Below are 19,421 nucleotides of genomic sequence, written 5' to 3'. Positions count from 1 at the left end.
GTGTGTTACCCCTGTGTGTTACCCCTGTGTGTTACCCCTGTGTGTAGTGTGTGTTACCCCTGTGTGTTACCCCTGTGTGTTACCCCTGTGTGTAGTGTGTGTTACCCCTGTGTGTTACCCTGTGTGTTACCCTGTGTGTGTGTGTTACCCTGTGTGTTACCCTGTGTGTTACCCCTGTGTGTGTGTGTTACCCCTGTGTGTTACCCCTGTGTGTAGTGTGTGTTACCCCTGTGTGTTACCCCTGTGTGTAGTGTGTGTTACCCCTGTGTGTTACTCCTGTGTGTTACCCCTGTGTGTAGTGTGTGTTACCCCTGTGTGTTACCCCTGTGTGTAGTGCGTGTTACTCCTGTGTGTTACCCCTGTGTGTAGTGTGTGTTACCCCTGTGTGTTACCCCTGTGTGTAGTGTGTGTTACCCCTGTGTGTACCCCTGTGTGTAGTGTTACTCCTGTGTGTTACCCTGTGTGTACCCCTACCCTGTGTGTACCCTGTGTGTTACCCCTGTGTGTTACCCCTGTGTGTTACTCCTGTGTGTTACTCCTGTGTTGTGCGTACCTGAGCCGGCTCTCGTCCAGGAAGCTCTTGCCACAGACGGGGCAGTTGAGCGTCTCTCGGTGTCCGTACAGCAGATACTCAAACTTCATGTCGGCGGTGGCCGTGGTCCAACCGGGCGGCTGCTCGTCCTTCACCTCGCCGATACTGTCGGCAAACGCCAGCGTCTGGGCGCCGTGGTGCTCCGCCCCCAGTTCCTTAGGCTCCGCCTCCATCTCCGCCACCACATCCTGGTCATAGCAGGTCACCTGCACAGGTCACATGGTCCGTTTCAAACACTCACTACTTCTTCACAGGCCTGCTTTAATAGGGTCCTTTCAACCTCTGTCTCCGTGTGTGTGTGTGTGTGTGTGTGTGTGTGTGTCTGTGTGTGTGTGTGTGTCTGAGTGTGTGTGTGTGTGTCTGTGTGTGTGTGTGTGTGTGTGTGTGTGTGTGTCTGAGTGTGTGTGTGTGTGTGTGTGTGTGTGTGTGTGTGTCTGAGTGTGTGTGTGTGTGTGTGTGTCTGTGTGTGTGTGTGTGTGTGTGTGTGTGTGTGAGTGTGTGTGTGTGTCTGTGTGTGTGTGTCTGAGTGTGTGTGTGTGTGTGTGTGTGTGTGTGTGTGTGTGTGTGTGTGTGTCTGAGTGTGTGTGTGTGTGTGTGTGTGTGTGTGTGTCTGAGTGTGTGTGTGTGTGTGTGTCTGTCTGTGTGTCTGTGTGTGTGTGTCTGAGTGTGTGTGTGTGTCTGTGTGTGTGTGTCTGAGTGTGTGTGTGTGTGTGTGTGTCTGTGTGTGTGTGTGTCTGAGTGTGTGTGCGTGTGTCTGAGTGTGTGTGCGTGTGTCTGAGTGTGTGTGCGTGTGTCTGAGTGTGTGTGTGTGTGTGTGTGTGTGTGTGTGTGTGTGTGTGTGTGTGTGTGTGTGTGTGTGTGTGTGTGTGTGTGTGTGTCTGTGTGTGTGTGTGTGTGTGTGTGTGTGTGTGTGTGTCTGTGTGTGTGTGTGTGTGTGTGTGTGTGTGTGTGTGTGTGTGTCTGAGTGTGTGTGTGTCTGAGTGTGTGTGTGTGTGTGTGTGTGTGTGTGTGTGTCTGAGTGTCTGAAACTGGTCCAGTATTAAACCAGAACCGAGCTGTAATGTAACCCTACAGGACTAATGTTCAGCAGCAGTTAGAGTCACTAAAAGTTCTGTTGTTCCTGCTGACAGACTCAGATTATTATTCTAAGTGTCTGACAACATTATGGGATGGATCCCTACAGAGATAGAGCTTTTAGTTAAAGAGTAAGATCCTTTTAGTTTAACATGAAACAGCCCCGAAATCACCATCACCAAACTACACCAGACTCCATGTAAATAATCAGGACTTTTAGCGTGTATAGAGCCAGCATATCTCCACCAGACTCCATGTAAATAATCAGGACTTTTAGCTTGTATAGAGCCAGCATATCTCCACCAGACTCCATGTAAATAATCAGGACTTTTAGCGTGTATAGAGCCAGCATATCTCCACCAGACTCCATGTAAATAATCAGGTCTTTTAGCGTGTATAGAGCCAGCATATCTCCACCAGACTCCATGTAAATAATCAGGACTTTTAGCGTGTATAGAGCCAGCATATCTCCACCAGACTCCATGTAAATAATCAGGACTTTTTAGCGTGTATAGAGCCAGCATATCTCCACCAGACTCCATGTAAATAATCAGGACTTTTAGCGTGTATAGAGCCAGCATATCTCCACCAGACTCCATGTAATAATCAGGACTTTTAGCGTGTATAGAGCCAGCATATCTCCACCAGACTCCATGTAAATAATCAGGACTTTTAGCGTGTATAGAGCCAGCATATCTCCACCAGACTCCATGTAATAATCAGGACTTTTAGCGTGTATAGAGCCAGCATATCTCCACATGTAAATGGGTGAATTAAGGGTTTATTTTAACCAAACCAGAGTGGTGATTGTTGGAACAGTGGAAAGATGAACCAAGGCGGCTTTTGGTAGTTTTATTTAATTTCTGTCCACTTTGAATAAAGAGTGTTTTGCGATAATAAAAGTCCTGATTATTTACATGGAGTCTGGTGGAGTCTGGTGATGGTGATTTCGGGGCTGTTTCATGTTAAACTAAAAGGATCTTCCTCTAACCTTGGTGTATTACCTTGTGTACGTCCTCATTGGTCAATTCTTTCAGGATGGCTTCCTGGACACGCAAAGCTGCACTGGGAGACTTATCTAGCTCCTGATTGGCCGATGCCTCGACGAGGTCATCTGTGGTGTGTGTGTCATCATGCTCCCCGAGAACCTACACGTGCGCGCGCGCACACACACACACACACACACACACACACACACACACACACACACACACACACACACACACACAGAGTTTATAAACCAGAACGTTTTGCACAAAATCCAAGATGACAGACGTCTGTCCGTCATCTTTAGAGAGAGAGACAGACAGTTAGAGAGAGAGAGAGAGACAGTTAGAGAGGGAGAGAGAGACAGTTAGAGAGGGAGACAGTTAGAGACAGACAGAGAGAGAGACAGTTAGAGAGAGAGACAGTTAGAGACAGACAGAGAGAGAGACAGTTAGAGAGAGAGACAGTTAGAGACAGACAGAGAGAGACAGTTAGAGAGGGAGACAGTTAGAGAGGGAGACAGTTAGAGAGGGAGACAGTTAGAGACAGACAGAGAGAGAGACAGTTAGAGAGGGAGACAGTTAGAGACAGAGAGAGAGAGAGACAGTTAGAGAGGGAGACAGTTAGAGACAGACAGAGAGAGAGACAGTTAGAGAGGGAGACAGTTAGAGACAGTTAGAGAGAGAGACAGTTAGAGACAGACAGAGAGACAGTTAGAGAGAGAGACAGTTAGAGAGAGAGACAGTTAGACAGACAGAGAGAGAGACAGTTAGAGAGGGAGACAGAGAGAGACAGTTAGAGAGAGAGACAGTTAGAGAGGGAGACAGTTAGACAGACAGAGAGAGAGACAGTTAGAGAGAGAGACAGTTAGAGACACAGAGTCATGATAACATTACAGAATATGTAGAATCTGTATCAGCTGTTACTGATTATTGATCAGCTGTTACTGATCAGCTGTTACTGATTATTGATCAGCTGTTACTGATCAGCTGTTACTGATCAGCTGTTACTGATTATTGATCAGCTGTTACTGATTATTGATCAGCTGTTACTGATCAGCTGTTACTGATTATTGATCAGCTGTTACTGATCAGCTGTGACTGATCAGCTGTTACTGATCAGCTGTTACTGATCAGCTGTTACTGATCAGCTGTTACTGATCAGCTGTGACTGATCAGCTGTTACTGATCAGCTGTGACTGATCAGCTGTTACTGATCAGCTGTTATTGATCAGCTGTTACTGATCAGCTGTGACTGATCAGCTGTGACTGATCAGCTGTTACTGATCAGCTGTGACTGATCAGCTGTTACTGATCAGCTGTTACTGATCAGCTGTTACTGATCAGCTGGGCTCTTTAATAACGGCTCGAGCAACTAGATCTAGAGTGCGAGGTGAATGCAGGACAACAGTTAGAATAAATGTTTTTCTAGTGTGGCTTCTCGTCAGTGGAACATGTTTTTACATGTGACCAGATATATGTATGTGTGTGTGTAAGTGTGAGGTCTATAAGAGTAGATCTGAGTACATGAAAGGTTTGAATATGACCTTTTCTTATATTTTATTTGGTTAATGTACATTTTACTATTCCTGTGTGTCTGATGTATTGTGTATTTAGTTAAGATCAGCCTGCCCACGGACTACAGGTGAAAATTAGCTCTTGAGCTAAAACCTGCTACTATGCATCTCTCCCCTCGGGGTTAATGTTTATTGTACGCTGTCCCTGTTTCTTTAAATAAATAAACTAAACCAAATCAGCTGTTATTGATTATTGATCAGCTGTTGTTATTGATTATTGATCAGCTGTTATTGATTATTGATCAGCTGTTATTGATTATTGATTGGTTACCTCGGCGTCAGCAGCCAGCTGAGCTTCAGGCGGCAGCGCCATCTTCACGATGTCGTACGGAAACTTATCTTTGTCCTCTGATGACACGTCTCGTTTCTGAGGAGCAACAGACAGGTAAACAACAGACAGGTAAACAACAGACAGGTAAACAACAGACAGGTAAACAACAGACAGGTAAACAACAGACAGGTAACGACAGACAGGTAAACAACAGACAAGTAACAACAGACAGGTAACGACAGACAGGTAAACAACAGACAGGTAACGACAGACCGGTAAACAACAGACAGGTAAACAACAGACAGGTAACGACAGACCGGTAAACAACAGACCGGTAAACAACAGACCGGTAAACAACAGACAGGTAACGACAGACCGGTAAACAACAGACAGGTAACAACAGACAGGTAAACAACAGACCGGTAAACAACAGACCGGTAAACAACAGACAGGTAAACAACAGACAGGTAACGACAGACCGGTAAACAACAGACAGGTAAACAACAGACAGGTAAACAACAGACAAGTAACAACAGACAGGTAACGACAGACCGGTAAACAACAGACAGGTAAACAACAGACAGGTAACGACAGACAGGTAACGACAGACCGGTAAACAACAGACAGGTAAACAACAGACAGGTAACAACAGACAGGTAAACAACAGACAGGTAAACAACAGACAGGTAAACAGACAAGTAACAACAGACAGGTAAACAACAGACAGGTAACAACAGACCTTTTCTGGTGTATAAAGTTACCTTTGAGCAGATGTTAAGATATATAAAAGGTGTATTCAAGTGTGTAAAGTTACCTGTGAGCAGATATGAAGGTGTATTAAGGTGTATAACGCTACCTGTAAGCAGGTATTAAGGTGTATTAAGGTGTATAAAAGGTGTATTAAGGTGTATAAAAGGTGTATTAAGGTGTATAAAGGTGTATTAAGGTGTATTAAGGTGTATAACGTTACCTGTGAGCAGGTATAAAGGTGTATAAAAGGTGTATTAAGGTGTATTAAGGTGCATTAAGGTATATAAAGGTGTATTAAGGTGTATTAAGGTATATAAAGGTGTATTAAGGTATATTAAGGTGTATAAAGGTATATAGAGGTGTATAAAGGTGTATTAAGGTGTATAAAGGTGTATAAAGGTGTATTAAGGTATATTAAGGTATATAAAGGTGTATTAAGGTATATTAAGGTGTATTAAGGTATATTAAGGTGTATTTAGGTGTATTAAGGTGTATAAAAGGTGTATTAAGGTGTATTAAGGTGTATTAAGGTGTATTAAGGTGTATAACGTTACCTGTGAGCAGGTATAAAGGTGTATAAAAGGTGTATAAAGGTGTATAAAAGGTGTATTAAGGTGTATAAAAGGTGTATAAAGGTGTATAAAAGGTGTATAAAGGTGTATTAAGGTGTATTAAGGTGTATAACGTTACCTGTGAGCAGGTATTAAGGTGTATAAAAGGTGTATTAAGGTGTATTAAGGTGTATAAAAGGTGTATAAAAGGTGTATTAAGGTGTATAAAAGGTGTATTAAGGTGTATAAAGGTGTATTAAGGTGTATTAAGGTGTATAACGTTACCTGTGAGCAGGTATAAAGGTGTATAAAAGGTGTATTAAGGTGTATTAAGGTGTATAAAAGGTGTATTAAGGTGTATTAAGGTGTATAAAAGGTGTATAAAGGTGTATTAAGGTATATTAAGGTATATAAAGGTGTATTAAGGTATATTAAGGTGTATAAAGGTATATAAAGGTGTATTTAGGTGTATTAAGGTGTATTAAGGTGTATAAAAGGTGTATAAAAGGTGTATTAAGGTGTATTAAGGTGTATAACGTTACCTGTGAGCAGGTATAAAGGTGTATAAAAGGTGTATAAAGGTGTATTAAGGTGTATTAAGGTGTATAAAAGGTGTATTAAGGTGTATAAAGGTGTATTAAGGTGTATAACGTTACCTGTGAGCAGGTATTAAGGTGTATTAAGGTGTATTAAGGTGTATTAAGGTGTATAACGTTACCTGTGAGCAGAGTTTGTCGAGGAAGCGGATCCCGAGGATCTGCCCCGATGACATCATCAGGTTTACGTCTCGTTTCTTGACCGAGATCTTGGCCGTGTACATGTAGTTCAACACCTCCTCAAAGATGTCTGACCGGATGAAGTCGATCTCGATCACAGACGAGTTGTCCACCTGCAACAGAGAGTAATCTGATTACTGCTGGAGTTGTCCACCTGCAACAGAGAGTAATCTGATTACTGCTGGAGTTGTCCACCTGCAACAGAGAGTAATCTAATTACTGCTGGAGTTGTCCACCTGCCAACAGAGAGTAATCTGATTACTGCTGGAGTTGTACCCCTGCCGACAGAGAGTAATCTAATTACTGCTGGAGTTGTCCACCTGCCAACAGAGAGTAATCTGATTACTGCTGGAGTTGTCTCCCCTGCCGACAGAGAGTAATCTGATTACTGCTGGAGTTGTCCACCTGCCAACAGAGAGTAATCTAATTACTGCTGGAGTTGTCCACCTGCCAACAGAGAGTAATCTGATTACTGCTGGAGTTGTCTCCCTGCCGACAGAGAGTAATCTGATTACTGCTGGAGTTGTACCCCTGCCGACAGAGAGTAATCTAATTACTGCTGGAGTTGTCCACCTGCCAACAGAGAGTAATCTGATTACTGCTGGAGTCCACCTGCAACAGAGAGTAATCTGATTACTGCTGGAGTTGTCCACCTGCAACAGAGAGTAATCTGATTACTGGTGGAGTTGTCCACCTGCCGACAGAGAGTAATCTGATTACTGCTGGAGTTGTCCACCTGCCGACAGAGAGTAATCTGATTACTGCTGGAGTTGTCTCCCTGCCGACAGAGAGTAATCTGATTACTGCTGGAGTTGTCTCCCTGCCGACAGAGAGTAATCTGATTACTGCTGGAGTTGTCCACCTGCCAACAGAGAGTAATCTGATTACTGCTGGAGTTGTCCACCTGCAACAGAGAGTAATCTGATTACTGCTGGAGTTGTCTCCCTGCCGACAGAGAGTAATCTGATTACTGGTGGAGTTGTCCCCCTGACGACAGAGAGTAATCTAATTACTGCTGGAGTTGTCCACCTGCAACAGAGAGTAATCTGATTACTGCTGGAGTTGTCTCCCTGCCGACAGAGAGTAATCTGATTACTGCTGGAGTTGTCCACCTGCAACAGAGAGTAATCTGATTACTGCTGGAGTTGTCCACCTGCCGACAGAGAGTAATCTGATTACTGGTGGAGTTGTCCACCTGCCAACAGAGAGTAATCTGATTACTGCTGGAGTTGTCCACCTGCCAATAGAGAGTAATCTGATTACTGGTGGAGTTGTACCCCTGCCGACAGAGAGTAATCTGATTACTGCTGGAGTTGTCCACCTGCCGACAGAGAGTAATCTGATTACTGCTGGAGTTGTCTCCCTGCCGACAGAGAGTAATCTAATTACTGCTGGAGTTGTCCACCTGCCGAGTACCTCGTGTGTGTACAGATACACTAAAAACAGATACATACATACATCAAGATACATAAATAAGGGTTTCATGTAGTGAAGGGTGTAGATAGAAGTACTTGTAGCGTGTACTGGAGAGTACATGGTGCGTGTACCTCGTGTTGTGTGGAGAGTACTGCGTGTACTGCGTGTACTGTGTGTACCTCGTGTTGTGTGGAGAGTACTGCGTGTACTGTGTGTACCTCGTGTTGTGTGGAGAGTACTGCATGTACTGTGTGTACTGTGTGTACCTCGTGTTGTGTGGAGGGTACTGCGTGTACTGTGTGTACTGTGTGTACCTCGTGTTGTGTGGAGGGTACTGCGTGTACTGTGTGTACTGTGTGTACCTCGTGTTGTGTGGAGAGTACTGCATGTACTGTGTGTACCTCGTGTTGTGTGGAGAGTACTGCGTGTACTGCGTGTACTGTGTGTACCTCGTGTTGTGTGGAGAGTACTGCGTGTACTGTGTGTACTGTGTGTACCTCGTGTTTCTTGAAGAGCTTCTTGAAGTAGTTGGAGCAGGCGGCGAGCACGCAGCGGTGAGCTCTGAACTTCACGTCTTCCACGACCACGGCGATGTCACAGTGCTCGCCCTCCAGACGCTGCTCGTTCAGAAGCCTCAGGAACACCGCGGTGTGTTCACTGTCCACGTACTTCACAGTCTCGCACATCTGGAGACACACACACACACAGGTTAGAGACACACCGCGGTGTGTTCACTGTCCACGTACTTCACAGTCTCGCCCATCTGGAGACACACACACACAGGTTAGAGACAGGAGCGGTGTGTTCACTGTCCACACACCTTCACAGGGCCCATCTGGGACACACACAGGTTAGAGACACACACCGGTGTGTTCACTGGACTTCACAGTCTCGCCCATCTGGACACACACACACACACAGGTTAGACACAGGAGGGTGTGTTCACTGTCCACGTACTTCACAGGGGAGGCACATCTGGACACACACACACACACACACACACACTGGGGTTAGACACCGCGGTGTGTTCACTGTCCACGTACTTCACAGTCTCGCACATCTGGACACACACACACACACAGGTTAGAGACAGGAGGGTGTGTTCACTGTCACACACACTTCACAGGGAGGCCCATCTGGACACACACACACACAGGGGGGACACAGCGGTGTGTTCACTGTCCACACACTTCACAGTCTCGCACAGGAGGGAGACACACACACACACACAGGTTAGGACACAGGTGTGTTCACTGTCCACGACTTCACAGTCTCGCACATCTGGGGACACACACACACACAGGTTAGAGACACACACACGGTGTGTTCCTGGGGAGGGACAGGACAGTCTAGCCCATCTGGAGACACACACACACACAGGTTGGGGAGGGACAGGAGTGTTCACTGTCTGGAGACACACACGCCCATCTGGGGAGACACACACAGGTTAGAGGTTAGTCGGTGTGTTCACTGTCCTGGGGAGGGACAGGAGGCCCATCTGGAGACACACACACACACACAGGTTAGGGACAGGCTGGGGTTCACTGTCCACACACTTCACTGGGGAGGGACATCTGGACACACACACACACACACACACACAGGGGGGAGGGACAGGTGTGTTCACTGTCCACGAGGACTTCACAGTCTCACACATCTGGACACACACACACACACACACACAGGTTAGTCTGGACACACACGGTGTGTTCACTGGAGGGACAGGACAGTCTAGCCCATCTGGAGACACACACACACAGGTTGGGGAGGGACAGGTGTGTTCACTGTCCACACACTTCACAGGGAGGGACAGGAGGGAGACACACACACACACTGGGTTAGACACAGGAGGGTGTGTTCACTGTCACACACACCTTCACAGGGTCAGGAGGCACATCTGGACACACACACACACACACACACACACACACACACACACACACACACACCTGGGGAGGGACAGGTGTGTTCACTGTGGAGACACACACACAGTCTCTGGGGAGGACAGACACACACACACACACACACACACACTGGGGGGACAGGAGGTTAGTCTGGGTGTGTTCACTGTCCTGGGGAGGGACAGGAGGGTCGCACATCTGGAGACACACACACACACACACACACACACACACACACACACACACACACACTGGGGAGGGAGAGGAGGGTGTGTTCACTGTCCACACACACACACACCTGGGGAGGGACAGGAGGGTTAGTCTGGAGACACACACACACACACACACACACACACACACACACACACACACACACACACACACACACACACACACACAGGTTAGACTGGAGGTGTGTTCACTGTCCTGGGGAGGGACAGGAGCACATCTGGACACACACACACACACACACACACACACACACACACACACAGGTTGGGGAGGGACAGGAGGGTGTTCACTGTCCACTGTACTTCACAGGAGGGCACATCTGGAGACACACACACACACACAGGTTAGAGACACAGGCGGTGTGTTCACTGTCCACCTGGGGACTTCAGGAGGGACAGGAGGGAGTCTGGAGACACACACACACAGGTTGGGGAGGGACAGGAGGTTCACTGTCTGGAGACACAGTCACACACATCTGGAGACACACACACACAGGTTAGACAGGTGTGTTCACTGTCCACCTGGGGAGGGACAGGAGGGCCCATCTGGAGACACACACACACAGGGGGAGGGACAGGAGGGTTGTGTTCACTGTCCACACACACACTTCACAGTCAGGAGCACATCTGGACACACACACACACACAGGTTAGAGACACACACGGTGTGTTCACTGGGGAGGGACAGGAGGTCGCACATCTGGAGACACACACACACACACACACACACACACACACACACACACACACACACACACACACACACACACTGGGGAGGGACAGGAGGGTGTGTTCACTGTCCACACACACACAGTCACATCTGGGGAGACACACACACACACACACACACACACACACACACACACACACACACACACACACTGGGGAGGGACAGGAGTGTTCACTGTCTGGAGACACACACAGTCACACACCTGGGGAGGGACACACACACACACACACACACACACACACACACACACACACACACACACACACACACACACACACACACACAGGTTAGACACCGCGGTGTGTTCACTGTCCACATACTTCACAGGGAGGGACATCTGGACACACACACACACACACACACACACAGGGGACACAGGGGTGTGTTCACTGTCCACGTACTTCACACACACACATCTGGGACACACACACACACACACACACACACACACACACACACACACAGGTTAGGGACAGGAGGGTTGTGTTCACTGTCCACACTTCACAGTCTCGCACATCTGGACACACACACACACACACACACACACCTGGGGAGGGACAGGAGGGTTAGTCTGGAGACACACACACACACACCTGGGGACACACACACACACAGGTTAGACACAGGGTGTGTTCACTGTCCAGGGACTTCACAGTCTCGCACATCTGGACACACACACACACAGGGGAGGGACAGGTGTGTTCACTGTCCTGGAGACACTTCACAGTCACGCCCATCTGGGACACACACACACAGGTTAGACACTGGAGGTGTGTTCACTGTCCACCTTCACAGGGACAGGAGGCACATCTGGAGACACACACACACAGGTTAGGGAGGGACAGGAGTGTTCACTGTCCACGACACACACAGTCTTGCACATCTGGGACACACACACAGGTTAGAGACACACACACACGGTGTGTTCACTGGGGAGGGACAGGAGGGTTAGTCTGGAGACACACACACACACACCTGGGGAGGGACAGGAGGGTTGTGTACACACACACACACCTGGGGAGGGACAGGAGGGTTAGTCTGGAGACACACACACACACAGGGACACACCTGGGTGTGTTCACTGAGGGTTAGTCTTCACAGTCACACACATCTGGAGGGACACACACACACAGGTTACCTGGGGAGGGACAGGTGTGTTCACTGTCCACACACCTGGGACAGTCAGGACGCCCATCTGGACACACACACACACACCTGGTTAGGGACAGGAGGGTTGTTCACTGGAGACACACAGTCACACCATCTGGGAGGGACACACACACACACACAGGACAGACACCGCGGTGTGTTCACTGGGGAGGGACAGGAGGGTTAGTCATCTGACACACACACACACACACACACACACACACAGGTTAGAGCGGTGTGTTCACTGTCCAGCACTTCACAGGAGGCACATCTGGAGACACACACACACACACCAGGGAGACACAGGAGGGTGTGTTCTGTCCAGACACTTCACAGTCACGCCCATCTGGGGACACACACACACAGGTTTAGTCTGAGACACACACACACACACCTGGGGAGGGACAGTCTCGCAGTCTGGAGACACACACACACACACAGGTTAGGGACAGGTGTGTTCACTGGACGACACACACAGTCACACACAGGAGGGGGGACACACACACACACACACACACACACACACACACACACACACACACACAGGTTAGGGACAGGAGTGTTCACTGTGGAGACACACAGTCACACATCTGGGGACACACACAGGGACACACACACACACACACACACACACACACACACACACACACACACACACAGGTTAGGGTGTGTTCACTGTCCACGTACTTCACACACACACACACATCTGGGGAGGGACACACACACAGACACACACACACACACACACACACACACACACACACACACAGGTTAGACACACACGGTGTGTTCACTGTCCACATACTTCACAGGAGGGCACATCTGGACACACACACACACACACACACACACACAGGGACAGGACCACACACACACACACACACACACACACACACAGGTTAGGGACAGGTGTGTTCACTGTCCACGTGCTTCACACACACACATCTGGGGAGGGACAGGACACACACACACACACACACACACACACACACACACACACACACACACACACACACACAGGTTAGGGACAGGAGGGTTGTTCACTGTCCACACACTTCACAGTCACACATCTGGAGACACACACACACACACAGGTTAGAGACACACACACGGTGTGTTCACTGTCCAGGGACAGGAGGGTTCGCACATCTGGACACACACACACACCTGGGGAGGGACAGGTGTGTTCACTGTCCACGTACTTCACAGTCACACACATCTGGGGACACACACACAGGTTAGACAGTCTGCGGTGTGTTCACTGTCCACGTACTTCACAGTCAGGAGGGCACATCTGGAGACACACACACACACACAGGTTAGACAGGAGGCGGTGTGTTCACTGTCCACACACTTCACAGTCTCGCACATCTGGAGACACACACACACACAGGTTAGACAGGAGGGTGTGTTCACTGTCCACACACTTCACAGTCTCACACATCTGGGACACACACACAGGTTAGTCTGGCGGTGTGTTCACTGTCCACACAGGGTCAGGAGGCACATCTGGACACACACACACAGGTTAGACACCGCGGTGTGTTCACTGTCCACGTACTTCACAGTCTCGCACATCTGGACACACACACACACACACACACACACACACACACACACACACACACACACACACACAAACAGGTTAGAGACACAGGTGTGTTCACTGTCCAGACACTTCACAGTCTCGCACATCTGGACACACACACAGGTTAGACACCGCGGTGTGTTCACTGTCCACGTACTTCAGAGTCTCGCACATCTGGAGACACACACACACACACACACACACACACACACACACACACAAACACACAGGTTAGACAGGCGGTGTGTTCACTGTCCTAGACTTCACAGTCTCACACATCACAGACACACACACACACACACAGGTTAGAGACACACAGCGGTGTGTTCACTGTCCACGTACTTCACAGTCAGGACATCTGGACACACACACACACAGGTTAGACACCGCGGTGTGTTCACTGTCCACGTACTTCACAGTCTCGCACATCTGGACACACACACACACAGGTTAGAGACACACCGCGGTGTGTTCACTGTCCACGTACTTCACAGTCTCGCACATCTGGACACACACACACACAGGTTAGAGACACACCGCGGTGTGTTCACTGTCCACGTACTTCACAGTCTCGCACATCTGGAGACACAAACATCTGAAGAGACACACACACACACACATCTGGAGACAGAGACACAGGGTAGAGACACACCGCGGTGTGTTCACTGTCCACGTACTCACACACACACACACACACGTTATAGAAACACACACACACACACACACATCTGGAGACACACACACTTCACTGTCTGTGTCTCAAGTGTCTCTGTCTCCAGATGTGTGTGTGTGTGTGTCTCTGTCTCCAGATGTGTGTGTGTCTCTGTCTCCAGATGTGTGTGTGTCTCTGTCTCTGTGTGTGTATGTGTGTCTCTGTCGCCAGATGTGTGTGTGTGTGTGTGTGTCTCTGTCTCCAGATGTGTGTGTGTCTGTCTCCAGATGTGTGTGTGTGTGTCTCTGTCTCCAGATGTGTGTGTGTCTCTGTCTCCAGATGTGTGTGTGTCTGTCTCCAGATGTGTGTGTGTGTGTCTCTGTCTCCAGATGTGTGTGTGTCTCTGTCTCCAGATGTGTGTGTCTCTGTCTCCAGATGTGTGTGTGTCTCTGTCTCTCTGTGTGTGTGTGTGTGTGTCTCTGTGTGTGTGTGTGTCTCTGTCTCCAGATGTGTGTGTGTGTCTGTCTCCAGATGTGTGTGTGTGTCTGTCTGCAGATGTGTGTGTGTGTGTGTGTGTCTCTGTCGCCAGATGTGTGTCTCTGTCTCTAGATGTGTGTGTGTGTCTCTGTCTCCAGATGTGTGTGTGTCTCCAGATGTGTGTGTGTCTCTGTCTCTGTGTGTGTGTGTGTGTGTGTCTCTGTCTCTGTGTGTGTGTGTGTCTCTGTCTGTGTATTTGTGTGTCTCTGTCTGTGTGTGTCTCTGTGTGTGTGTGTGTGTGTGTGTCTGTCTCTGTGTATTTGTGTGTCTCTGTGTGTGTGTGTGTGTGTCTCTCTGTGTGTGTGTCTGTGTGTGTGTGTGTGTGTGTGTGTGTGTGTGTGTGTGTGTGTGTGTGTGTGTGTGTGTGTGTGTGTGTGTGTGTGTGTGTGTGTGTGTCTCTGTGTGTGTGTGTGTGTGTGTGGTCTGGTTCCAATAGTTCATGTACCTTTTGTACAGCGGACACGCGCACCAAAGCGTGTGCACGCTTCCTGATCCATGTTGGGGACAGACAGCAGCTAGCTGTTAACATCGAGCACACCGACAGTATTTACCGGAACAGACCGGGTTTTTATCCGCTAACCGCCGGTACCGGAGGCTCTGATACGGGAGTGCATTTAACCCGGACCAAAGTGGGCTAGGCTAACGGGCTAGCATCTGCGATGCTAACACTGATTTAGCACAATAGATCAGGAGTTGTTTCTTTCCTTTTTTCTAATGTTAACCGGTCGTCTTGGTGTCTAAACTTAACTTTTGTCGCCGAAGGACAGGTACTTTTTGTCGGCCTTAAGTCAACTCTAACGACCGCTGGAACCTACGCCACATCACGGTGCTCTTTACCCGGATCCCGGTCACCTTTCCTCGGATACATTTTACTCCGATTATCGCTGAAACCACCTTGGTTGTTCGCGTTTTCCTAGGACGGCAAAGGAATGTCCCGCCCTACCTTGCCGCTGATTGGCTGGTACTCGCTGCCCTCGTGGTTGGATTGGTTAGGGTTAGAGTATTGAACACCAGGATGAGCCAATCAGAAGCAGAGTAGGGCGGGTCATTCCTTCTCCGTCCTAGGACGGAAACGCAAATTCGGTAACAGAAATCAAACTTTTCTCGGCTGAAATTGACTTTAAACACCGTTAAACAGGAAGATTAGGACATTTGTGGCACAGCATGGGTTCAACCCGTTTAAACGTTAACCGTGTAACTTAGTGTCAGCGGGAGAAACAGCCGTTTACCGGAGGTTTCAGACGGTATCTGAGCGAGTTGTTTCAGTAACATGGCGGACAGTCCGGCTGCTGTTTCACAAACATAGAAAACAAAATGGCGTTTCTGCGTTAACTGAGTTTCTCCGGTAAACCTGCTGAACGTATCGTCACCAACGGTCGGCCGGTGGGACCGGGAGCGGGCGGGCCGCGTGCTGGCTCGCTCGCGGACCCCGGGACCGAGACGCAGGCACGCGAGCCTCGGCAACACGAACGAGACGGGGCTCGAGCGGCGGCGGCCATGAACGGCTCGAGAGCGCGCAGCATCTCTCGCGGACACGGCGGGCCACGGGAGAGGGGAGCGCGAGGCCCGGGGAGCGGACTTACCGTCAGGGCGGCCCGGTGTCCGCGGAGGCACCGGAGACACTTTGTCCGGTTGTTGTTGTTGTTGTTGATGTTGATGATGAGGACGAGCACAGAGCAGGAAGGCACGCACACACTGCAGGGGCACGTAGGCAGCGCGCCAAAGATCCGCTGTGGTCGAGACGGAGCACTACGTTCTGCGCATGCGCACTGCTCCCGCTGTGATCAGGCCTTCTCCAGATCAACAACACAAGCTTCTCTACTAACTAAATGAGGATATATGTTACACGTGGGAGGCTTCTAGACAAGGTCACCTGATATCCTATAACAAACTAGCCTGGTCCTACCAGACTCTGGTCCACTAGCCTGGTCCTACCAGACTCTGGTCCACTAGCCTGGTCCTACCAGACTCTGGTACATTAGCCTGGTCCTACCAGACTCTGGTCCACTAGCCTGGTCCTACCAGACTCTGGTACATTAGCCTGGTACTACCAGACTCTGGTACAGTAGCCTGGTACTACCAGACTCTGGTACATTAGCCTGGTCCTACCAGACTCTGGTCCACTAGCCTGGTCCTACCAGACTCTGGTACAGTAGCCTGGTACTACCAGACTCTGGTACATTAGCCAGGTCCTACCAGACTCTGGTACAGTAGCCTGGTACTACCAGACTCTGGTACATTAGCCTGGTCCTACCAGACTCTGGTCCACTAGCCTGGTCCTACCAGACTCTGGTACAGTAGCCTGGTACTACCAGACTCTGGTACATTAGCCTGGTCCTACCAGACTCTGGTCCACTAGCCTGGTCCTACCAGACTCTGGTACAGTAGCCTGGTCCTACCAGACCCTAGTCCATTAGCCTGGTCCTACCAGACTCTGGTCCACTAGCCTGGTCCTACCAGACTCTGGTACATTAGCCTGGTCCTACCAGACTCTGGTACAGTAGCCTGGTCCTACCAGACTCTGGTACATTAGCCTGGTCCTACCAGACTCTGGTCCACTAGCCTGGTCCTACCAGACTCTGGTACAGTAGCCTGGTCCTACCAGACCCTGGTCCATTAGCCTGGTCCTACCAGACTCTGGTACATTAGCCTGGTCCTACCAGACTCTGGTCCACTAGCCTGGTCCTACCAGACTCTGGTACATTAGCCTGGTCCTACCAGACTCTGGTCCACTAGCCTGGTCCTACCAGACTCTGGTCCACTAGCCTGGTCCTACCAGACTCTGGTCCACTAGCCTGGTCCTACCAGACTCTGGTACATTAGCCTGGTCCTACCAGACTCTGGTACATTAGCCTGGTCCTACCAGACTCTGGTCCACTAGCCTGGTCCTACCACACTCTGGTACAGTAGCCTGGTCCTACCAGACCCTGGTCCATTAGCCTGGTCCTACCAGACTCTGGTCCACTAGCCTGGTCCTACCAGACCCTGGTCCATTAGCCTGGTCCTACCAGACTCTGGTCCACTAGCCTGGTCCTACCACACTCTGGTACAGTAGCCTGGTCCTACCAGACCCTGGTCCATTAGCCTGGTCCTACCAGACTCTGGTCCACTAGCTTGGTCCTTTGTGTGTGTGTGTTTGTGTGTGTATGTGTGTAATTGATAAATGGTGAAAATAGCAGATAAATTACATATTTTAAATGTTTAAAAAAAAATAATCACAAAAAAGAAAATCTCTAAAATGATCAACAGTAAATAATGTGCATAATAATAAGTGTGCTAAAATATACGAAAGACATTTAATACTTTAAGACTTTCTTAAAGACAAAAAATACAAGAAATCAACATAATTTGACATAAAAATTCTTTAATGTCACTTCTTGTAAATGTTCCAGCTGCAAATATAAAGGTTTCATTTGTTTAAATCAAACTAATAAACTCTAGAAAGAACATAGAGAGCGTACGGAAAAGATTATATTAATATTAATATCCTGTTACAAGTTCAGAAACATGAAAAAATAGATTCAAATTCAAACTTTGAGACTTTTCTGAGTCTTTAGTTTATAAGGCCCCCCACACTCCCGCTTGCCAGTCAAACTGTTGCCGTGGCAATGACAGGAAAACTTCACATCCTGGGCTAGATCCCACCCACTGCACGTGTCAACATCAACACACTTTACTGCAGGCTAACAATGATTTTTCACCCTGGACTCTAGTTCCCATGTTTCCCTGAAACTGGTCCAAACCAACCAGACTCCATGTAAATAATCTGGACTTTTAGCGTGTATAGAGCCAGCATATCTCCACCAGACTCCATGTAAATAATCAGGACTTTTAGCATGTATAGAGCCAGCATATCTCCACCAGACTCCATGTAAATAATTAGGACTTTTAGCGTGTATAGAGCCAGCATATCTCCACCAGACTCCGTGTAAATAATCAGGATTTTTAGCGTGTATAGAGCCAGCATATCTCCACCAGACTCCGTGTAAATAATCAGGACTTTTAGCGTGTATAGAGCCAGCATATCTCCACCAGACTCCATGTAAATAATCAGGATTTTTAGCGTGTATAGAGCCAGCATATCTCCACCAGACTCCGTGTAAATAATCAGGACTTTTAGCGTGTATAGAGCCAGCATATCTCCACCAGACTCCATGTAAATAATCAGGACTTTTAGCGTGTATAGAGCCAGCATATCTCCACCAGACTCCATGTAAATAATCAGGACTTTTAGCGTGTATAGAGCCAGCATATCTCCACCAGACTCCATGTAAATAATCAGGACTTTTATCAACGTAAAAAAACTTTATTCAAAGTGGACAGAAACTAAATAAAACTACCAAAAGCCGTCTTGGTTCATCTTTCCACTGTTCCAACAATCACCTCTCTGGTTTGGTTGAAATAAACCCTTAATTCACCCATTTACATGTGGAGATATGCTGGCTCTATACACGCTAAAAGTCCTGATTATTTACATGGAGTCTGGTGGAGATATGCTGGCTCTATACACGCTAAAAGTCCTGATTATTTACATGGAGTCTGGTGGGTTTGGTGATGGGGATTTTGGAATATTTTAAGTGTTGACGCCTTTGCAGTATGGTTTGTGTTGATGTCTACAGTTTTATTGGGTGTGATCTACAT

General features: G+C 48.4%; 1 protein-coding gene across 1 annotated transcript in view; it reads right to left on the bottom strand.

The window, feature by feature from the left end:
• The window catches only part of LOC114551747 (zinc finger and BTB domain-containing protein 14), a 20,806-nt gene extending 4,528 nt beyond the window's left edge, over positions 1–16,278 (bottom strand). The window contains exons 1-6 of the mRNA XM_028572707.1: positions 15,226–16,278; positions 8,491–8,679; positions 6,520–6,690; positions 4,501–4,596; positions 2,671–2,814; positions 550–798 (exon numbers count right to left, since the gene is read on the bottom strand). Of these exons, the coding sequence (XP_028428508.1) occupies positions 550–798; positions 2,671–2,814; positions 4,501–4,596; positions 6,520–6,690; positions 8,491–8,679; positions 15,226–15,309 (933 nt within the window). The 5' untranslated portion in view covers positions 15,310–16,278. The remainder of the gene's footprint in view (positions 1–549; positions 799–2,670; positions 2,815–4,500; positions 4,597–6,519; positions 6,691–8,490; positions 8,680–15,225) is intronic.
• Positions 16,279–19,421: the final 3,143 nt, after the last annotated feature.

Source organism: Perca flavescens, unplaced genomic scaffold, assembly GCF_004354835.1.
Source record: "Perca flavescens isolate YP-PL-M2 unplaced genomic scaffold, PFLA_1.0 EPR50_1.1_unplaced_scaf_44, whole genome shotgun sequence".
NCBI lineage: Eukaryota > Metazoa > Chordata > Actinopteri > Perciformes > Percidae > Perca > Perca flavescens.
The sequence above is the reverse complement of the archived record's forward strand: the minus strand, read 5'-3'. Positions and strand labels throughout refer to the sequence as shown.